Source organism: Populus alba, chromosome 4, assembly GCF_005239225.2.
Source record: "Populus alba chromosome 4, ASM523922v2, whole genome shotgun sequence".
Taxonomy (NCBI): domain Eukaryota; kingdom Viridiplantae; phylum Streptophyta; class Magnoliopsida; order Malpighiales; family Salicaceae; genus Populus; species Populus alba.
Window position 1 is genome coordinate 16,671,520 of NC_133287.1, and position 22,008 is coordinate 16,693,527.

General features: G+C 34.7%; 3 protein-coding genes across 3 annotated transcripts; 2 read left to right on the forward strand and 1 right to left on the reverse strand.

Annotated features, from left to right (window-relative positions):
• Positions 1-1,077: 1,077 nt before the first annotated feature.
• Positions 1,078-6,357, forward strand: LOC118039773 (SWI/SNF complex subunit SWI3D). Its single transcript, XM_035046567.2, has 8 exons — positions 1,078-1,551; positions 1,861-2,381; positions 2,848-3,495; positions 3,664-3,830; positions 3,908-4,611; positions 5,068-5,255; positions 5,344-5,791; positions 6,002-6,357. Exons 1-7 carry the CDS (start codon positions 1,140-1,142, stop codon positions 5,716-5,718), a joined length of 3,015 nt encoding a protein of 1,004 aa, XP_034902458.1. The 5' UTR covers positions 1,078-1,139; the 3' UTR covers positions 5,719-5,791; positions 6,002-6,357.
• A 557-nt stretch (positions 6,358-6,914) lies between these two features.
• LOC118039771 (ras-related protein Rab7) lies at positions 6,915-9,538 on the reverse strand. The gene is made up of 7 exons (XM_073408491.1): positions 9,262-9,538; positions 8,953-8,979; positions 8,727-8,826; positions 7,930-8,076; positions 7,742-7,822; positions 7,510-7,655; positions 6,915-7,175 (listed from the first exon to the last, which is right to left on the reverse strand). Exons 1-7 carry the CDS (start codon positions 9,312-9,314, stop codon positions 7,109-7,111), a joined length of 621 nt encoding a protein of 206 aa, XP_073264592.1. The 5' UTR covers positions 9,315-9,538; the 3' UTR covers positions 6,915-7,108.
• A 4,783-nt stretch (positions 9,539-14,321) lies between these two features.
• Positions 14,322-20,868, forward strand: LOC118039770 (coatomer subunit gamma). Its single transcript, XM_035046565.2, has 18 exons — positions 14,322-14,505; positions 15,019-15,116; positions 15,220-15,270; positions 15,455-15,568; positions 15,666-15,866; positions 15,949-16,050; positions 16,437-16,544; positions 16,631-16,858; positions 17,237-17,487; positions 17,607-17,778; positions 17,887-18,042; positions 18,160-18,210; positions 18,435-18,575; positions 18,648-18,845; positions 18,954-19,085; positions 19,163-19,336; positions 19,626-19,865; positions 20,293-20,868. The coding sequence occupies exons 1-18, from the start codon at positions 14,460-14,462 to the stop codon at positions 20,485-20,487; spliced, it is 2,658 nt and encodes an 885-aa protein (XP_034902456.1). The 5' UTR covers positions 14,322-14,459; the 3' UTR covers positions 20,488-20,868.
• Positions 20,869-22,008: the final 1,140 nt, after the last annotated feature.

Consider the following 22,008-nt stretch of genomic DNA (forward strand, 5'->3'; position numbering starts at 1 on the left):
AATCAATTATTTTTTGAAGATAGTTTTTTTTTTCTATTTTACAAATAAAGATAATATAAACAAGGAAAAATGAATTTTTTTTATTAACGTGAATGTCTGGATGAGCTTGCATATATCTCGATTAATTTTATAAATTCTAAAATTAATAACCATATAAATTTTCTAATGACTTTAAAATTTACAAAACTTTAATCAATAACTTTTAAAAAGTAAATATAAAACCTGCATTTATTCAACTACACATTTTAATGATCAAGGAGCTTCTTTTCTCAACGTCTTTTAGTTAATTTATTTTTTCAATACATAATGTTTGTATAAAAGGTATGTCTCTAGCATTATTTATAAATAAGATTTCGTTTTAATTAATATATAATTTGACTAGCGATTGACCATGAATTTTTCACGCGGGTAAAAAGGATGCACATGCAAAGGACAATAAAGGATTTCATTTCCCGGGTATTCTAGAGAGAGAGAGAGGGGGGGGGGTTGTTTGTTAAAAAAAGAAAATAATATTATCCATCACTGCTAATCTGAAGGCAATGTGTTTAGTTGCTATTTTTAAAATATTTTTAAATAAAAAAATATCACATTAACTTTTTTTATATTTTTTAATTATTTTAATGTGTTAATATCAAAACATAAAAAATTTTAAAAAATCATTTTGATATATTTTTAAATAAAAAATAATTATAAAAATAACACTTTGTATTATAATATTTAAAATACTTACATGATACTTTAAATATTGATATTCATGATCAGCCTCCCTAATATATATTTTATAAAATCAAACCCTATTCATTTAAATTAATTACTTAATAATGACCAATTCCTTCCATTCACTTATATTTATAAATATGGAAGCATAAATTGGAAGGAAGGAGATGGATAAAGGAGCTTGATCCATCACAAATCGGGGGGAAAAAAAAGTGTTCCAGATTAACTAAAAATGAAGTAAAAGGACTGAATCGACTAAAAAACAAAACCCCAGTAATCAACATGTTTTTTTTTATTCAAAATATTAAAAACGCTTCACTATGTGGAAGTAAAAATTCCTCAATGCCAATAATAATCCACAGAAATGGAGCGCATCTCCCTCACTCACTAACTAAAAAAAAAACCCTCAAAATCAATCACGAATGGAGGAGAAACCGGCGGGGAGCTTTGCCGACTCGCCGGCGTCATTTGAACCGGCAACTTCAAGGCGCCGGGCTGGAGGGCACAAAAGGAAAGCAAATCCACTTTCAAACTCTCTCTCCTCGCCTCTACCATCGAAACGACTCACTCGCGAGAAAGCTGGAATTTCTAATCTCTCGATCCATAACGGTCCGTTGACTAGAGCGAGACAAATCCCTAGCATCTTGGCTTCTTTGGCGCCTTCAGCAGGCGTGAAGATCGAACAGAAGGTAGTTGCGGCGGTGCCGGATGCTGCTGCGGTGGTGGAGGAGGAGAGGAGGGGTAGGGTGGAGGAATTGCAAGCAGAAATTGAAGCAGAGTTTGAGGTTATTAGATCTCGTGATTCTAATGCTCATGTTGTGCCTAGTCATTGTGGTAAGTGGTGGAAGTTTAAATTCCTGTGTGTTTTCTGGGAAAATTTTGTTAATTTGAGTCTGGTTTCTGAGAAAATGTGAATTTTGAGGTTTTGGTGTATGTATTGGCTGCAGTTATGAGAATTCTTGAATTTCAGGGTTTTTTAGGTCAAGTTTTGTGCCTTTTGTACTGTTGTTCATGAATTGAGAATGTGAGAAATTCTGCGTTTTGTTTATGTGGAAATTTTAAAATTCTTGTGAAAATTAAGTGAGCGAATTGTTTAGTCGAGACAGAAAATGAGTTTTTGGTTTCGTCCCTTTTGGATTACAGGTTGGTTTTCATGGACACAAATTCACTCGCTTGAGGAGCGTTTACTGCCTTCATTCTTTAATGGGAAGTCCCAAAGCCGGACACCTGACACCTATTTAGATATACGTAATTGGATTATGAAGAAGTTTCATGCAAATCCAAACAATCTTATTGAAGTGAAAGATTTATCAGAACTTGAAGTTTCAGACTCAGAAGCGAGGCAAGAGGTGTTAGAGTTCTTGGACTATTGGGGATTAATTAACTTTCATCCATTACAATTAGATTCTGTTACAAACGCCGATGGTGATGGAGCAGCAAAGAAAGATTTGTCACTTGAAAAGTTGTTTCGCTTTGAAGCCATTCAAACATGTCCACCTGTTGTTACTAAACCTAACTTCACAGCTCCAACTACACCATCTAGATTGTTTCCTGAGTCGGCAATTGCTGAAGAGTTGGCTAAGCTTGAGGGGCCATCTGTTGAGTACCACTGCAATTCTTGTTCAGCTGATTGCTCGCGCAAGCGCTATCATTGCCAGAAGGAGGTTGGTTCTTCCCTAGAATTTGTTGGTTTTAGAGGATGTTTGGCGCTGCGGTTCAACCGCAGTTTTGCAAATTATTTAAAACGTTTTTTTGCTTAAATTATTTTTTTTATATGTTTTTCGATCGTTTTAATATGCTAATATTAAAAATAATTTTTTTTAAAAAAAGAAAATAATATTATATGCATTTCCAATCGAAAAATACTTTGAATCTCTACCATTGTCCTAAACACTCCCTTAATCCTGCACCATTTGAATTCAATTGTTTGTGAAGTACAGAATCTCTCTTAGTAAGTAGCTTGGATCTAAAAGAGGATAGAAGCACATGCCAAATGTTAGTTTTTTACAGATTATACAACAGTGATATGATACATGAAATGGGGCTACAGATGCTTGCCAAATTTTAGTTTCTCCCATTTTTTACTCTTTTATATATTGCATTCTTTCTAATTTTATTCCTTTTGGACAGGCAGATTATGATTTATGTGCCGATTGCTTTAATAATAGAAAGTTTGGCTCAAACATGTCCTCATCAGATTTTATTCTCATGGAGCCTGCTGAGGCTGCTGGTGTAAGTGGTGGAAAGTGGACAGATCAAGAGACTCTACTTCTTCTTGAAGCATTGGAACTCTATAAAGAAAACTGGAATGAGATTGCAGAACATGTTGCCACAAAAACAAAGGCTCAGTGTATATTGCACTTTGTTCAAATGCCAATTGAGGATGCCTTTTTTGACTGCGCCAATGATATGGATGGCACCTCTAAAGAAACAGCAGATGCTGATGCAACCATTGATGACACATCTGCCCCTAAAGATGTCCATGATACAAGTGAGAGTAAAACAGGTGCTGATGAGGATCAACAACTGACTGTGCCAATGGAAGAAGCTTCAAAACCAGAAGATACGAGTGGAGTAAAAGTTTGTCAGGGAGGTGAGGTGATTAATGGTCAGGAAACTTCAAAATCAGAAGATGTCAGTGGAGTGAAGGCTGGTGAGGAAATGGGTGAAAATATTGCACTCAGGGCTCTTACAGAAGCATTTGAAGCTGTTGGCTATTCCCCAACTCCTGAAAACCGACTTTCATTTTCTGAAGTTGGAAATCCTGTCATGGCTTTGGTAAGTTGAATGTTAGCATGCAGAAAACAATGTGATTTACTTCAAAAGTTTTTATTTGCAGATAAAAGTATATAAAGGATTAACCTTGAGGCTTATGGCATTGTATGCGTTAGCATGTTAAAAAACGCAGCTAATATCATTCAACTGATGGGTTCCTTTCTTCTATAGGCATCGTTTCTGGCAAGATTGGTGGGACCTGATGTCGCTACTGCTTCAGCCTGCAGTTCTTTGAAATCCTTGTCTAGCAATTCTCCTGGCATGCAGCTGGCATCAAGGCATTGCTTTCTCCTGGAAGATCCACCAGATGAGAGAAAGAAACCATCTTTCAGTGATTGGTATGTGAACTTTTACTGGAACTTAATTTTCTTTGCAATTCCTGGGTCTGTGTCTTATGCGAGTAAGAGATTTGCAGTGTTGCTACTGAAATGGCTGATCAGGATGCTCTAAAGGACAAGCAGGAGGGAAAAAGCCAGAAAGGGAATAGCCCTACCTCAGGTATAGACAAAAAAGATTTGTCAGATGATTACAGTGACAAGAAAGTTGAAGACTCCATTCCTGAAGAGAAGAAACCTCTGGATTCTTCAAAAGGTGAATTCCCAGATAAAGTAGATGTTGTAAACGGAGGAGAGATAGTGGTTACTCAGGAGGAAGTTGAACCTGGTAGATCAAAGGAATCTAGCAATTCAGAGTTACCTAAGGACCACACACCAAGTATTGTAAAGGAATCAGATGAGATACCGCCCAAGTCAGGGTGTCCACCAAGCTCCGGGAAGGAACCACTGGAAGTATCTTCAGCTGAAGAGCATTCTCAGCTTACAGAGGTGGCTAAGGATGTGGATATGGTGTCAAATTTGAAGCCTCCAGAAAAGAATGGGCGTTCTCAATCATTGTCAGTTGATGAACCCTCTCAAGCTGTTGATGTGTCAAAGGACGTGGACATGGTGTCTGATTCTCTGCCTGCAGACAACAATGGGTCACAGCAACCAGTGAAATCAAATGCAACAGGAGAGCAGTCTCAAACTACAGAGGCAACAGCTGATGTAGACATGTCATCTTCACAGCCTTCAGAAGTGAACGAGCCCTCAAATCCAAAGGTTGAAAGTGGAGCCACTGCAGGTCCTCCCTCCTCTCCCTCCCTCTCTCTCTGTGCGTGCTTGTGGTTAGATTTGGGGAGGAAATATGTATGTTCTAAAGGGATCGTGGATATGATTGAAAATAAATGACTGGGATGGAGTTCAGTGGGCATCTAATTCAGTGGGCATTTAATGTTTGTAGAAAGTCTTGTCAGTGGTTATGGTTAGAGAGAGAAAGAAACAGTGATGTATTCTCAAAGCTTTAACTGGATAAGTTCAGGAATTTTGCAAATTATTCTGGGTGCATGCTAAAACTTGTATATCATTCTTTTGCATCATCTGCACTTGAATTGAGCATCAAAGGAGGTCTATTCGAGATCTTGGTGGGAGAATTTTTGACACCATGGTGCTTCTGATGTGCAATGGTTATTTTGATTTTTTGGCTGGGAGATTTTTTCCATTATGATTGCATGTTCTTAATTTTTCTGTCCCTTTGCAGATGAGGTTCCAAAAGACAGCAAGAAAGAGAAGCCTGATAGTGAAGTGATTAAAGATGACAATAACATTGATAAACTGAAGCGTGCTGCAGTTTCAGCTCTCTCAGCAGCAGCAGTGAAGGCAAAACTTCTTGCAAACCAGGAAGAGGACCAAATTCGGGAACTTGCTGCCTCATTGATTGAGAAGCAGGTATTTCTACAGCCCAGTTGGCTTTCTATGCTGTATTCTATCATTGTCCATAGAAGTGTGACCTTGTGGATGATTCCATATGTTGCAGTTACTTAAGTTGGAAACCAAGCTGGCTTTCTTTAATGAAATGGATAGTGTAATAATGAGGGTGAGGGAGCAACTGGACAGGTCAAGGCAGAGACTTTACCAAGAACGAGCTCAGATAATTGCAGCCCGACTTGGTTTACCACCTTCATCTAGAGCAATGCCACAATCATTACCTTCCAACAGAATTGCAATGAACTATGCAAACACGTTTCCGAGACCACCAATGAACATGGCTGCCCAAAGGCCACCAATTTCAACACCGATGGGTACATTGGTTCCTACCCCTTCTGGAACATTTGTGTCAACAACGACTACAGCAGGAAATTCAATTCGGCCTTCTAGTCAGGACAAAATTTCTTCAATTGGAACAAAGTAGTCTTTCCTCAGAATGCGTGTGAATAGAACTGCATTGATTCTTATACCCAGTCAGCTATGACTAGTTTTATCAAGTGAGTGCTCGTTTCTGTGTTTTACTGACTCGCGTTGTTGCATTTGATATCCTGTCACAGTTCCATCTCATAGCTGTATAACGTGAATTTCGTTTTACTTGCATGTCCAAAGCCACCTAAAAATACTTATTTTCTGCTCCTGTTTCTTCTGTATCTTAGCAGTGTAGAGACTTGACTAAGCTCTAATACCTTTTTCCATCTGTTATGCAGTTAATTTTTTGGAAGGTCATGAGGGCGCAGTTTGTCTCCTGTTGCGGTACTATTACTGTGCAGCAAGTATGTGTCCTATATTAGATGGCATTTCGTGCTCTGCAGTCTCCTGGGAAAAAAAGGGCTGGTGTCTTTTGCAATCTTCTCGTTTGAAGCACTATTGTCACTGTAATTAAAAAAAAAAAAAAAGTGGGGATGGAGCTTTACTAGTAACTCCACGGTATATTGCAAGAGCATTGGACCCATTCATCTCAACTCAGAATTATGTGAGAATGAAAAGCATGATGACTTGTACCGTGAGATTTTGCTGATGGTTGAATTCATAAAAGTATCTTCTAAATGTTAGACATAGATAACTAGCATGACTTCTCTCTTGTAGGCCGTCCGATCTAAGAAAAAGATAATTGGGATTCACAAATTGATGCAGATGCTTCCACGTGATCTACGTTTCTGTTCGGTATAGGTTTAACAGAATTTGGGAGTGTGGTCTATGGGAGTGAGCGGTTGTTTTTCAAATAATTTTTCATGCTGAAAAAGCATGTCTCAGCACATCAAAATGATCTAGAAAATACAAACCGAACTAGCATTGATTTTTTGCAAAAAACGACCACAGTGCCAACAGCTTCTAAATGTGTAGTGCAGTGTTCCAGTTGATCACGGGTTATGTTGTTAGGAATATAGCAATTGGTATTTAAAAATATATTAAAATAATATTTTTTTAATCTTTTTAAAATTATTTTTAACAAATATAAAAAAGTTTAATTTTAAACAAAGAGAATTCAAATTTTGAAAAACCGCATTCCTAAAATCCAGGACAAACTTAAATTTTAAAAGTTCCTCGAAACAAGTATCTTGATTGAAAAGGTAAGCATCTTGTAATAGTAACATGACGAGATCGCTTTGTGCCCGGAAAGAAATCAAACATAAGATGAACAAATCATAGCAGTTTTTACACAAAAGGCACCACGTCCAACACTAAGGGGCGGGTTTTTCCCACAAACATGTAATTTACAGTCTCGATATAACAATAAGAATGGCTAAAATCAGCGCAATTGTTTGTAGCAATAGTAAAGATCATTTATTGCTGCCGAAGAAACAGGCTATAATTTAGCACTCGCATCCCGTTGACCTAGGCTGACTGCTGCTTCCAACATCAATGGTGTCTGGCAAGTATCTTCATGCCACAAAATTTGCCACGGGAAACAGAAAAGTCGAGTGACATCAGTAGTAATTAACATTGTTCAATAAGATAACAGACAGATTATTCAATGTTTAAGAAAAACGAAGTTGTAGCTGTTAACAAGTCAAGATGCATTGCTTTTATATGGTCATCGAATCAAATATTCTGCACTCTTACAGGCTAATTGCTCAACAAAATGAGGAAGCATTGCAGTTTAACGTCGAACTCTAATGATATAAGAAATTTATCAGACTAGTCAATGTCATTCACTAAAAGCGTAATAGAGGATGAGCCGTGCAAATGGATATGGTTATTTTTTTAAACTTACATTTCTTCCTCTTCTCCACTCTTCAGGGCATTCTTTGCTATGCATTGGAAAGCTTCCTCCACATTAACACCTTCCTTGGCAGAGGTCTCAAAGTAAGGGATATTCCCTTTCGAAGCACACCATGCCCGTGCCTTTTTCTCTGAAACCTGCAAATCACAAGAAGCATTTGTTTTTCTACAGAACGAAAAATAGAAACAGGGGGGGTTTTGTTTGACACGCTCAAAGCACATACCACTCTGCTATTCCCACCATCCACATCGACCTTGTTTCCAAGAACAACAAATGGGAAATTCTCTGGGTCTGAAGGACTTGCCTGCAAAAAGTTTCTCAAATTATTGTCACAAATCAACATCAACTAAGAAAATCATGGATTTTGTTAGATATGCTTTTATGCAAGATTGAAAATAAGTAAAGGAATACCTGAATGAGGAATTCTTCCCTCCAATTATTAAGATTGTCAAAAGATTTCATCGAATTGACATCATATACAAGGACACAACAATCAGCACCACGATAGAAAGCAACACCAAGGCTTTGGAATCTTTCCTGCCCAGCAGTATCCCAAATCTGCCAAAATAAAAGGAGGCATGATAAATGTTTGGGTACAGCAAAACAGTCAAGGAGTTAGAGACACATAGGAAGATTGACTCGTAATCCAATGGCATATTTGGCAATCCCAAGAATTTTTTGTGCCTGCTATAATGCATGGAGACTTGCAGAGAATAAACAATAATCAGTTTTGGAACAAGCAGAATGACAACCTAATGTTGTAGGGCACAAAAAGCAGGCAGTAATCAATATGGGAAGCATTTCCACAAAGTGGTAGGAGCAGTGATCAACTTAGACCCCATTTGAAATCCAATTAACACCAAATTCTATGTGAACTTTATAATAAATTCCAACGACATGTATTCTATTAAGGATAATATGGTGAATTCTGTTCAATTCAAATCATTTTCATTTTGCACTCACAAACTACCAAACTAAATCACAGCACCATTCCAATTCAGCACACCGTGATGTGAAATAGAATTTTGCATTGTCAGTCTAACTTCATTTAAAGTCTAATCACCAAGTTGATAGGTTGACTTGCAATCAACAAACAAAAGACAAGTAAGCACATAAAAAAACTCACCTAACAACTCTTTAAAGTTTAAACACTTCACTACATTACCGAAATCCAACTCAAACCAACAATATAAACTAGCACTACCAACCTGTAAAGTGAAGAGCCTATCTTCAAACTGAACTTCCTTAGTCAAAAAATCCGCTCCAATTGTCGCCTTGTATTGATTGCTAAACTTCTTATTTACATATCTAAAATCATTACGTCAAAGGGAAAACCCCCAAAAAAACAGTATACACGTGTAACATTGCAATGCAGATTTTATTTTCTACTACAAAATAATTACTGATGAGATAACCGCGAGGTTTGAAGGATACTGATTCATCAAAGAGGTCTTTCCTACCCTGCAGATCGCAAACAAACTATATTACTTCATTGAAAATAATCTAAAACAGCCACAAAAATTCAAAGTTATTCAGAAATACATCAGTTATTAAAAAAAATCTAAGAAATTGCGAGTATATGAGAATTAAAATAACATATAATTCAACCAACCAGATAAAAAGTTTTACTGATCAAATTGAAATTTAGGATCTGCAAAAATCAGCCTAATTTTACAAGCAAACCCTAGAGTTCAGAATCGAACAGAAATATAGAGAGAGAAAGAGGCAGGTGAGGTGACTGACCCGCTGTCGCCGAGGATGATAACCTTCAAGAGAGTTCTTCTACGGGAAGGCATCTTTGTTTTAACCGATCGATCTGTGTGTTAGGTTTCTGAAAATTAGAAGAGAAGGAAAGAGATTAAATAGCTGCTTTTCTCTTTTTGTCTGTGCACTGCGTAAGAGCACCAAGTAGATACTCTCTGTGTGTTAAATACTCCTACAACGGAGGAGAAGGGGGAGTTTCTTTTAAGTTCTGATGAGACGGTCGGACTTTTCTAGTTTATTAGGCTGCTTGGTCACGGAAAGCTGGTAGTGACCTGTAATTTATGGAATCAAATTGATTATTTTTTTTATTATTATTTTGTTTTGGAACGGCTGTGTGTATGATATTTTAATATATAAAGTGCTTTTTAATTAATAATGGATTAAAATAATATATTTTAATATTAATATATTAATATATTAAAATCATCTAAAAATATTTTAAAGTAATTATTTAATGTTTTGAAAATAAATACTTATTTAAGGTTTATTTGACACTCCGGATATAGAATGACCATCGTTTTAAAAAATTATTTGGTTTTAATTGGCTAAACTTATTTTTCATCTTAGAACATGATAAGAACTTGAGTTTAAAAAATCTATAATTTATTGCTTTTTTAAAAAATATCTTTTTTCAAACCATAAATATAAAAACTTCTACAATATTAAACACATATTTAATCATTTATAAAGAATTTATTTTAAAAATTATTTAAAAAGTTTTCATGATCAAATTCTTGGTCTAATGATCAACTCACAACTTAACAAAACCAAGCAAGAGGACTTCAATTATTATTTTTAATTCAAAACAATGTTATTTTTATCTAAAAAGCTAAAATAATACTGTTTTGAAATAAAATTAAATTAATTCATTGTCACATAAATTAACATGATAAAATCAACCACTCGCCACTCTTAATTATAAGGTAGTGTGTTGGTTACTGTTATGTTCACCTGTTACTCTTAAACAAAAAAGGATGGAGATGGTGTAAATAGAAATGTGTTTGGTTTAAGATATAGAGACATAAAAATAAATATGTTTCTGTGATAGTTTTGGAGATAATTTATATATTTCTAAAACAAGAAGATTCAAAGGGGACATGTCCTGGAAATAATAATTATTACTTTTTTATTAATAAAATATCATTGTAAAAAACCTTTTAATTTCAAAATTATCAAACTAAGACATGTAAGAATAAAAATGATTATTATCGTAATTTGAAAACCAAACTCAAGAGTTTATTTAGAAAAAATCTCGGGTCACTAATCGAGGCTCGGGTCATAGGTTTGGTTAACCCCAATCAGCGTAAGAATAAAAATGAATATTATCATAGTTTTAAGACCCAATTCGAGGGTCGATTTGGGTCAAGGCCCAAGTCATGAGTGGGTTGATTATTAACTCGAGTCAATATAAAAAAAAAAATGATTATCATCATAATTTTAAACCCAACTTGAGAGTCAACTATAGTTAAAAGTTACGTATTAGGAGGATTAACCCAAGTTGACCTAGATTAATATAAAATTAAAGGGGTTATTATTATAGTTTTAATACTTGATTTGAGATCAATTTAGGACAAGGTCGCGGTCACGGATTAAAGGGTCATACTGGGTTGACCCGGGTCAATATAAGGATAAAAAATGTTATTTTTGTAGTTTTAAAATTCAACTCGGGGGTAAGTATCAAGTCACAAGTCAGGAGGATTAACATGGGTTAACCTAAGTTAACATACGAATAAAAATACTTATTATCATAATTTTAAAACTCGACTCGAGAATCTATCAAAGACAAGGTTTACATCATAAGTCAAGAGGTTTAGCTCGATTGACCTTAAGTTCTTATTTTTTTTAAAATTAAAAAAAAAAAGTCAATGGATTCTTGACTAATGTTTTTAATTCAAGTCAAGTTAAATCAATAATTTCTTTATTTTTTTTTAAACTCGAATCAATTTAGACTCTAGATCAACCTGTCAAATTAATCATTGTTTTATAATAATTTTGATAACAATACATATTAATGGTAAAGTAAGCTTTTCTTATTTTATTTTGTCTTATCTATTATAACCAAACATGATATCATTTTATCATGTACGTAGCTACCAAATGCAATTATTTCTCAATCTTATTTTCTATATTATTTTAATTGCCTTCATTGTTTATATCTCTTCCATTAAAACAGTAACATAACTCAACAAATATTTCATCATTTTAAGTTGCGCTATCTATGACGAATTGTTTTTCAATATTTTGGAGTTAGGAGTCTATAAATTTTGAAGTAGCATTTATAACGTTTAATCTCCAAATTTAATTATTTTTAAGCCTAAAAATCTAAGGAAAAATATTGACAATAAATATTGTAAAACATGAAAAAAAAAAAAATTGGTTGGAAATTTTTCCAATTGACTGCTTCTGGACTCATGTTTCCCGGAATATTCTTAAGGTAAGAAATTGTAAAATCAAATTGGCATCGCAACAAAATAACATGCATTCACATGTATATTTATGGAATAAAAGATCACTAATGACAATGCACAGCATTCGGCATTTATACATGGACTAATCATGGTAAATTTATTGAAAGATTCTCTCTCAGTTCACTTTCAAATAATTTCAATTACCGTTCTTAAAATTCTCCTTGCTAGACGAAATTACTGGCAGTAATTTTTCTTTTCGAAGTGAATTTGATAAGAAATATTAGATGATGCACTATCGAGCTTACACATTTAGGCAAGGAATCAAAAGTCCAAAACTGGTGAGCCCAAATAACCAATAATTCAAGCCCACCCAAACTTACATCCATAGACAATGTTACCGCTGGTCAGGGCCCACCATTAATCCTCTTTTCGAAGCTAAAAACAGAAAAAAGAAAACGGGTATACAAGTATTTTTATTTTTATTTTTTGTGTAATTGTTAAATTAAGAGAGGAGTTGTGTATTTTACTGGTTATAAATATTATCTAAATAATTAATTTAACCTCCAGTAAAATAAATTTGTGGCGGCAGTTGTTGATAATTTACATGGTAAAATGGTGATTTTTAAGGTGGCAATGGAATTCTCTCTCGACGATACCTACTTTTGATCGAGCAGCACATGCTTTTTCTTCGTCTTTGATTTGCTTTCAACAACAAATTCTATTTTTTTCTCATCCTAGGAAAGTGCACTGTCCAAAAACAAATATAATAAGCCCTTTAATTAGTTTTATCTTTAAATTTGATTTTTAATTTTTTTATTAATATTTGTTTTGTTTGAATAATTTATAAAAAAATTGTTTTTAATTTTATTTCTCCTGAAATCTTTGAAATTTGATCATTAAAAAAAATAAATGCAACCCTCCACTTGGTTTTTTTATTTTCCAGATTTCATCCTTGGTCTTTTGACTAGTATTTTTTTATATAAAATAATTTAATAAATTAGATTTATTTTTTTAATTTCATTTCAATTGATTTTTTCATGTATTTAATTTAATTTTCATTATTTTAATTTCTATTCATTTTATTTAAAATGGTTTATAGAATTAGAAGTTTGTTTTCCAATTTCACTCTTCTTGGTTTTTTTTTTCTAAATATTTTTTAAACTTTAAAATTTTTTAGTTTAATTTTATTTTATGATTTCATACTTCAACATTAAATTAATGAGTATTAACCTTCTTAATTGAACCCGGGTTTGAAGCTTAACAAATTATGAGTTTGAGATATTAGTCCGAGGCAGGTTGCCCTGGCTTTCTTGGATTTTTTTTCATTTCTTTTTATAATATCTTTTTTTTTATTCATTATCCGATATGTTTTTCTATTTTTTTTGGGACTTTTTTTATTTTTTAAGAGTAACACGGGTTATCTCGAGTTTTTTTTTTTGTCTTTTCTAGATCTACCTCTTTTAAAATGATTTTTTTTATTGTATTAAATTAATTTATTTCACCATTAAATATTAAATTGGCTTGGTACTACCTTATTTTTTTGTGCTCCTTACTAGACCTTGCTTTTAATAATTTTAATTTAATTTAATTAATCTCACCTTTCAACATTAAATTTGTTTTATATTGAGCTTCTTAGTTAAATATAGGTGTGAGATTTAATGCTTTGTGATTTTAAAAGATTAATTTGGGTTTGGAAGGTTGACTTAAATTTACCTGGTTTTTTCTCATTTTTTTAGCTAATTTTTTTTGGTCTCATCAAGAGAAGTTTCCCTACCTTTTCTTTCCACTTTCTATGAGATTTTTTATTTGTTTTGAAAAAAATTAGAAGTTATCTAGAGCTTTTTCTTTCTTAGCAAAATGAGGATTTTTGCTTTTAAATTAAACAAATCAAATGTTTTTTGTGCTGTTTCTTTTGAAACTGGAGTTGGTCTAAGCTCTGGATCCCATAGGTCACTAGTAACTTGTCGAGTCGAGCATAGCTTTTAAATACTATATTTTGATTTTGATTTTTTCAAGATTTGGTCACCACTTTCTTGATTTTTCATTTTTAATTTAGATTATTTTTGTAAATTTAAAGCCTTGAAATTTTTTTTTTTCAATTCAATATTTGATGATATTTAAGGTTTAGTCCTTTAATATATATATATATATATATATATATATATATATTTTATTCTTAGTCATTTTATCAAATTTTAATTTTATCATTAAACCTATAATCATGATTTTTTTCAATTTCATCATCTGTGTTTGCTGGTATTTTTTATGACTTTTTTTTTTTATTTTGATTTTTTTTAATTCATTTTTCATTGTTTTAATTTGGAGATTGACAATTATCATTACTAATATTTTTTAGGATTTCGATTAATTAATAATTTTTTACAATACACTTATAAGCTTCCCTTTTTTTGCTCCATGAAAATCAGCATCGCCCTCAGTCTCCCAAACTAAAAGAAACAACAAGCTGGTGAGGGGCGATTGGTAACCCACCTCAAAATACCGAGGTTAAAAATGGAAAAAAAAATCCACTGTCAACGTGGCTTTCTTTGATTAGTTAGATACTATTACTTCTAACAGACTCCACAAGGCTCACTCTCATCAGATTAAACCCGCTCCTCTTCATAGCTCAATACACACAGAGGGCAGGGCAAATAACAGAGAGATAGAGAGAGAGAGAGAGAGAGAGAGCACTCTCTTCTAAAATTTCACTTGTGCCTTCTTAGTGAGACAATAAATCACAGATCCTGCAATTTAATAACGTAATTAGCGATGGCACAACCTCTCGTGAAAAAAGACGATGATCGCGACGATGAAGGTGATTCCGTTTCTTTTGATTCTCAATAACTCGCTGATTTTTTTTTGCACGACCCGAAACCATTTCTGTTACCGTTTTTGTTATTCGATTTAGTATATTGATTAAATTTAAGGTGTCATCTCTTAATCCCTGGTGATTAGTGCCAGATCAATAACTAGGTGCTAGATCTGTTCCGTTTTGGATAATTTAATGCGTTTGGTCGTGAATTTCTTTACTAAGAATCGGATCCGAGATTGTGCTACTTGATTTAATTGATCTGGTTCTTGTTTTGCTTAGTGTGGTTTTGGAGCCCTAAATGACAATGTGGATGTTGGTTCTATTTAAATCTGATTAAATTCACTTGATCTAATGCGGCATGGTGTGAATTGTTTTATCGATGATCCGAATCTTGCAATTGCTTGTTAGTTAGTCGTTGTTGTTCGCAATTATAAATTTGTTAAGAACTACTTTGTTAATTGAGCGAAAGTTGAGGTGGCTTTAGGATTTAAAAGGTGTAATGTTTACTTTTGACAGCGGAGTACTCTCCATTTTTGGGTATTGAGAAGGGAGCTGTTCTTCAAGAAGCTAGGGTTTTTAATGACCCTCAACTTGATCCGAGAAGATGCTCACAGGTTTTTCCTTTTTGTTGCCTTAATCCCTGTTTTTCTGCTTGTATTTAGGTGACATTGGGAATTGTTTGTTTATGGGGTTAGTTGTTGTTTTGTTTGATTGTAGGTTATCACAAAGCTTCTTTATCTATTGAACCAGGGAGATTCCTTCACTAAGGTAACTTGTTTTTGCTAGACAGCTCAAAACTTAATTATTCTATGAGCTATAAGATCCTTTGTCTTCTCAAAGTTTTGTTTTTATTCAATTGAAGCTGTTTGGATAAATTTGCTTTTGTAAATCTTATGTTAAAGCCTTATACATGGAATATCGTCTGAATTATTTTGTTTTGCATTATCTGTAGGTTGAAGCCACAGAAGTTTTCTTTTCTGTGACAAAGCTTTTCCAGTCAAAAGATTTAGGTCTGAGGAGAATGGTGTATTTGATTATAAAGGAATTATCGCCATCAGCAGATGAGGTTATATGCTATGCCTTAATTTTGTTTTCAAGTCTTTTCTTGTTTTGTAGATGCATGAACACTGTTACTGACCAATTTTCTTCTTTTTCTACAACAGGTTATTATTGTGACAAGCTCCTTAATGAAGGACATGAATAGCAAGACTGATATGTATCGAGCAAATGCCATTCGTGTGCTTTGTCGGATAACAGATGGAACCCTTCTTACCCAGATTGAGCGATATCTGAAACAAGCAATCGTTGACAAGAATCCAGTGGTTGCTAGTGCAGCCTTGGTCAGTGGGATTCATTTACTCCAGGTACTTGTTTGGCCAAGCAACCATTTTTTTAATTTCTAACACCCTCTCTAAAATGTCTAATATATATGTTAATGTTTTTCAGACAAACCCAGAGATTGTAAAAAGGTGGAGTAATGAGGTTCAAGAAGCTGTACAGTCAAGGGCTGCCCTAGTACAATTTCATGCACTGGCTTTGCTCCAACAGGTATGCATTGATGGATTTCCCCCCTTAATTTTGGAGTCTCCTATGAGATTTAAATTAAATAACAAGTGACCTATGTTTTGTTGGTAGAAGTTTAAGTGAAGATATAGTGATGTCACCTTGAGAGCTTTTTTGAAAATTTTAACGTTTAAAAAGAATTGAATTACTGGTCTTACTAAGGTCAAAGCATAGCAGCCTTGATGTTTGTAGTCTTGAGTTTATATTTTGTTTAACAGCTGAGATTCAGGAAGTAAATTTTGTTTTGTGTTTGAAATTTTCTTATTAGTATTTCCTCATTGCTTTCTTGGGAAAATAACCGCTATAGAGGTTCTAGGTAGAAGGAAACATACCAATGAATTAAAGAATTCTTGTGCTTTCTAAACTTTCAGATACGACAGAATGATCGACTTGCTGTTAGCAAGTTGGTTACCAGTTTGACTAGGGGAACTGTTCGCTCACCACTGGCTCAATGCCTTTTGATACGCTATACTAGTCAGGTGTGTCTATTCTAGTCAAACACATATTTTGATGCTTGTTACTCTTTTAGTGTGAGCTTTGATGATGAATTTATTACTTTTTGCAGGTTATTCGCGAGTCTAGCACACAATCAGGGGACCGTCCTTTCTATGATTTTCTGGAGAGTTGTCTGCGCCATAAGGCAGAAATGGTGATATTTGAGGCTGCCAGAGCAATTACAGAGCTCAGTGGTGTGACAAGCCGAGAACTGACTCCAGCCATTACTGTTCTCCAGCTCTTCTTGAGCTCTTCCAAGCCTGTGCTGAGATTTGCAGCCGTCCGCACTTTGAACAAGGTTATGAATTTTGCTTTAAGCTATGACTGGCTGTATATATAGTTGAATGCTCTGATGCAAAGTAAATTGGATCTTAGGGTTATAGCTTGTGCTTAGGAGTGGGGTTTAGTTTGCTTTTGTAGTTTTCCAGAAAGCTGCGGAACCAGATTTTTGGTGATGGGGTTGTGGGAACTTTTGAGCTTTGACCTGGTGAAAGTGTCAGTATTTGTGACATTAGTGTTTGAGCATGAGAGATGGGACGTTAGTGTTTGTGCATGAGAGATGGGACATTAAATTGATCAATTATCAGCAATGTTGATTGCCTGAATATATTTCTTATCATCTCATGTGGAAATTTTCACATCATATGTGCTGACCATGAATTGAAATGTTTTGCAGGTGGCCATGACCCATCCGATGGCTGTCACTAACTGCAACATCGATATGGAGAGTTTAATTTCAGACCAGAACAGAAGCATTGCCACTCTTGCAATCACCACTCTACTGAAGACTGGAAATGAATCAAGTGTGGATCGCCTGATGAAGCAGATAACAAATTTCATGTCAGATATTGCCGATGAGTTCAAAATTGTTGTTGTGGAAGCCATAAGGTCACTGTGTTTGAAGTTTCCCCTGAAGTACAGATCATTGTAAGCAATACTTTTTGGGATTTTATTGTTTGAAATTATATGTTAAAGTGGACATTTCATTCCAAATAATCCTTTGTTAAAAGGCCTGCACTAATGTTGTTAGCCATTTTTACTTTCAGGATGAACTTTTTAAGCAACATTCTCAGGGAGGAAGGAGGATTTGAGTACAAAAAGGCTATTGTAGATTCAATTGTGATCCTCATCAGAGATATCCCCGAAGCAAAAGAAAGTGGTTTGCTTCATTTGTGTGAATTTATTGAAGATTGTGAATTTACCTATCTATCCACACAGGTAGCATTTCTCTTCTATCATAGAATGCTGTTTTATCAATCTTGTTTTGCTTGTTCTATTTTTTTCTTCTTCTAATTATGGTAGATACTATTCCATTCACATTATTAGATACTCCATTTTCTGGGGATTGAAGGCCCGAAGACCACTGATCCGAGCAAATATATTCGCTATATCTACAACCGTGTGCATCTTGAGAATGCTACTGTTCGGGCTGCTGCTGTGAGCACTCTGGCTAAATTTGGTGCCATGGTTGATGCATTGAAGGTATTGCTGGCATGATGTTGTGCATTTTGTGTCCTGTTATTTCTGTTATGAGATTTTGCTCTAGATGGGCTGCTTAGTCACATGAATTGGTTAATTTTCTGTTTATTTATGTTGCAGCCTCGTATTTTTGTCCTGTTGAGACGTTGTATCTTTGACAGTGATGATGAGGTGAGTTTCTGTAGAATAATGCACTTTTGTGAAGTTCATCTCAATTGGTATGTCATTCTTTTAACATTATACATTGTAGTCTCTTGGAGTCTATGTCCTCAAATGTGTTTGTGTGCTTGTGCACAAGCATCCTTTAATTAAAAGTGCATTGTTTGTTAAATTATGCTCAATCCAACCTATTAAAAAATTCTTTGTTTGAAGAATCTCTGCTTCCTTGTCTGCAGGTTCGTGATAGGGCAACACTTTATCTCAACACACTAGGAGGTGATGGTGAGGTGGTTGAAACTGATAAAGAAGTTAAGACTTTTCTCTTTGGAGACCTGGATATTCCCCTAGTGAATTTGGAGACAAGTTTGAAAAATTATGTAAGTTTACTCCTCTCTCTCATGCATTGCACTGGTTCTTGAAATCATCTCATGTACTTTTTGTTGATGCAGGAACCTTCTGAGGAGCCTTTTGATATTCATTCTGTTCCAAAAGAAGTCAAGTCTCAGCCACTTGTTGAGAAGAAAGCCCCAGGCAAAAAGCCTGCTGGTCTTGGAGCTCCTCCAGTTGGTCCTCCATCTACTGTTGATGCTTACGAAAGGCTTCTTTCTTCTATTCCAGAATTCTCAAACTTTGGGAAGCTTTTCAAGGTTCCATATCCAAACCACATTAGCCACATGACATACTTTGTGTTTTGAATTGCTGAATGAGGACTAATTAAATGTGATTGTTTCTTATTTTGCTTCTTTTCTCTACAGTCCTCAGCTCCTGTGGAGCTCACAGAAGCAGAAACAGAATATGCAGTTAATGTTGTTAAGCACATATTTGATAGGCATGTGGTGTTCCAGTACAACTGCACCAACACCATTCCTGAGCAACTACTGGAAAATGTAATGACTTGTTTGGAAATAGTATTTACTATTCTGTCCACCTAGTACTATCTTATCAATTGTTCTGTCTACTTCAGGTCTCCGTTATAGTGGATGCTTCAGAAGCAGATGACTTTGCAGAAGTAGCATCCAAGCCTTTACGGTCTCTTCCTTATGATACACCTGGACAAACCTTTGTGGCATTTGAGAAGCCTGAGGGTATTACAGCTGTTGGAAAGTTTACAAACATGTTGAGGTTCATTGTTAAAGAGGTATGTTTTCGTGCTTTATTCTTTTGTTGATGTATGTATTTTCTTTTTCTAAGTTTCCTGTACATGGAACTCTTTTGGAATACAACTTTGTTGTTTTGTTATGTTTATCTACCAATCTGTCTTTAAAATGTTTGCTTGCACACAGAAGTAAATTTCATTTAGATTTTTAGTTTAGTTATTTTATGAGAAATAGAAGTTTTTTTTTTGGAAGATATGCAGTACAGTACCAACTATTTAATTCTTGGAATAATAATTGTTCAACTTTTTTGTGCTGGGTGTTATATACCAGGTTGATCCAAGTACTGGTGAGGCAGAGGAAGATGGTGTTGAGGATGAATACCAACTAGAGGACCTTGAAATTGTTGCAGCAGATTTCATGATGAAGGTTGGAGTCTCCAATTTCAGGAATGCTTGGGAAAGCATGGGAGAAGATTTTGAGCGTGTGGATGAATATGGCCTTGGCCCAAGGGAGAGCTTGGCCGAAGCTGTTAGTGCTGTCATCAACCTTCTTGGCATGCAGCCTTGTGAGGTTAGTTTGTCATCATGTGACTGTAGGATGATTAGTTAATTACTTAAGATTTGACTATCCAAAGAAAAATGAGAATGGAACCGAACCGAACCATTTGATTTCTTAGGGTGAATTAAGAAACTGGACTGTGTCTGGGGAGCGGAAAGTACTGTTTTGTTGGAGTATTGATGCTGTGATCCCACTACGCTACTTGCCTTCTTGATTAGAATAGAAATATTTGAGCTGCATAGGACCACAATGCTAATGAAGGCCTTCAATTCAAGTTATTCTTATCAATTAGGGGTCCTTCTTGGATATTTTTTATTGTGATATATTATTAATGTTTGAAGTCATGTGATTATTTGAAATATGTTCCTATAATAACTCCCTTAACTGATGTTCTAATGTTAATCCTTTTATTCTATTTGTGTTCTGGGGTGTTGTTCAGGGAACAGAGGTTGTCGCAACCAATTCAAGGTCACACACGTGTCTACTCTCTGGTGTATCCTTAGGCAATGTGAAGGTTCTTGTACGGTTGCAGTTTGGAATTGAGGGTTCAAGGGATGTTGCGATGAAACTGTCTGTTAGATCCGAGGATGAAGCCATTGGTGATGCCATTCATGAGATTGTATCATGCAGCTAAGGTGTCAGTCCAGTGATTGTTCCTCCTTCTATTCAGGAGGCTATTGTTTTTGTTCCACAGGTGAGGTCATGGACAGATTGCTGTAATATCAATTAAAGCTCTCTTTATACAAAGAGTTGCAAGTCACGGGGAAGGGAAGTTAGGCTTGCAGGAGACTGTATTTGCTTTTAACTTGAGCAGAGCTTTTCTCGTCATTTTTTTAAGCTAGCAAAAGTCATTCTTGTGTCATGCAAATCAGGTCCGTTAGGAAGATCCTTTTCTTTTGTTTTCTTTTTTCTTTTTCCTGAAAATTCATGTGTAAGATTCCATCAGATATCAATCTTGCTTGGTATACTTTTTGCCATAATACGGGACGAATTTTTGGGGTGGATTATCCTCGTATGTTTTGGCATCGCAATGTTATGGATTCGTAAGAATTGATAATTGTTGCTTGCAAAAATTAAGAACTTCGGCACGGAATTCATTGCTCCGACCGAACTTTGTGATCGTTATTTTAATCATGCTTGTTAGACTGGAAAATGTCGTTCTAGTTAATAAAACGGTACGTTAAAAGCCTTAAATTCTTCTGTCTCGTTTCAATTGTCGGTCAGATACTGGCTGGAATGTTTCTGCTGTACCTGAATTTTGTTGTAGTTTGAAAAGATGCTATTCGTCAGGGATTTTTTTTAGTACTGGTAACCTTGGTTAGAAAAAATAAATTAAATTACTAAGAGATTTACTAGAAAAAATAAAGTAAATTAATTGATTATTTAATACATTAGCATGTTTTGGATTTTTTTGGGATATTATCATTGGATCTCTAAAGCTGTAGTTTCTATTATTAAACGAGAGTACATTTGTGAGAGCTTAACAAAACGGGCAACAAGAAGAAAATGGTATTAACCTCGAATATTGCTTTGTGGAATTGAAGAATTCAGAGGACCAAAGTTTGTACGCTATAATTTGTTATTTTAATTTTATTTATAAACATGTATTTTATCAGTTTCGAATAGTAGCACAACAAAAACCGGAAGGATATTCATTTTAATCAAAATTTGGAAATGTGAGAGTGTGCTTAACTACGTGAGAGTGCCCCAACATCATCTACCAGCACCAAACCACGGCAACTATACAACCCTCAAGCGAAACGGTCCCGTTTTCCTATACCTTTTTTTTTTTTCTTTCTAAAATTTCACGTAATAAAAGTTGGCCTTTTATTGACCGTCGTGCTTTACGGTATGTCTTATTAATTAGTCAAGTGCAACAAAACAATTTGTTAGGAAGAGGGAATCTGAATCGGAATAGGATATATTACTCCATACATACTGCCTGCGATTCAAACATATGAATACTTTATACCTTTTACTTTTTATATTTTAGACATTTTGTTTGGATGAAGACTAATTAGTAAAGGGCTTAAACACTTGAAATAAAGTGAAATCACATACGTAAATTGACTAAATAAAAAATTAGAATGCAAAGTGCTTACACGCAAATTAGAGAGTGTTTATAGTAATCTTCACTCCAAAACATTTTGATACT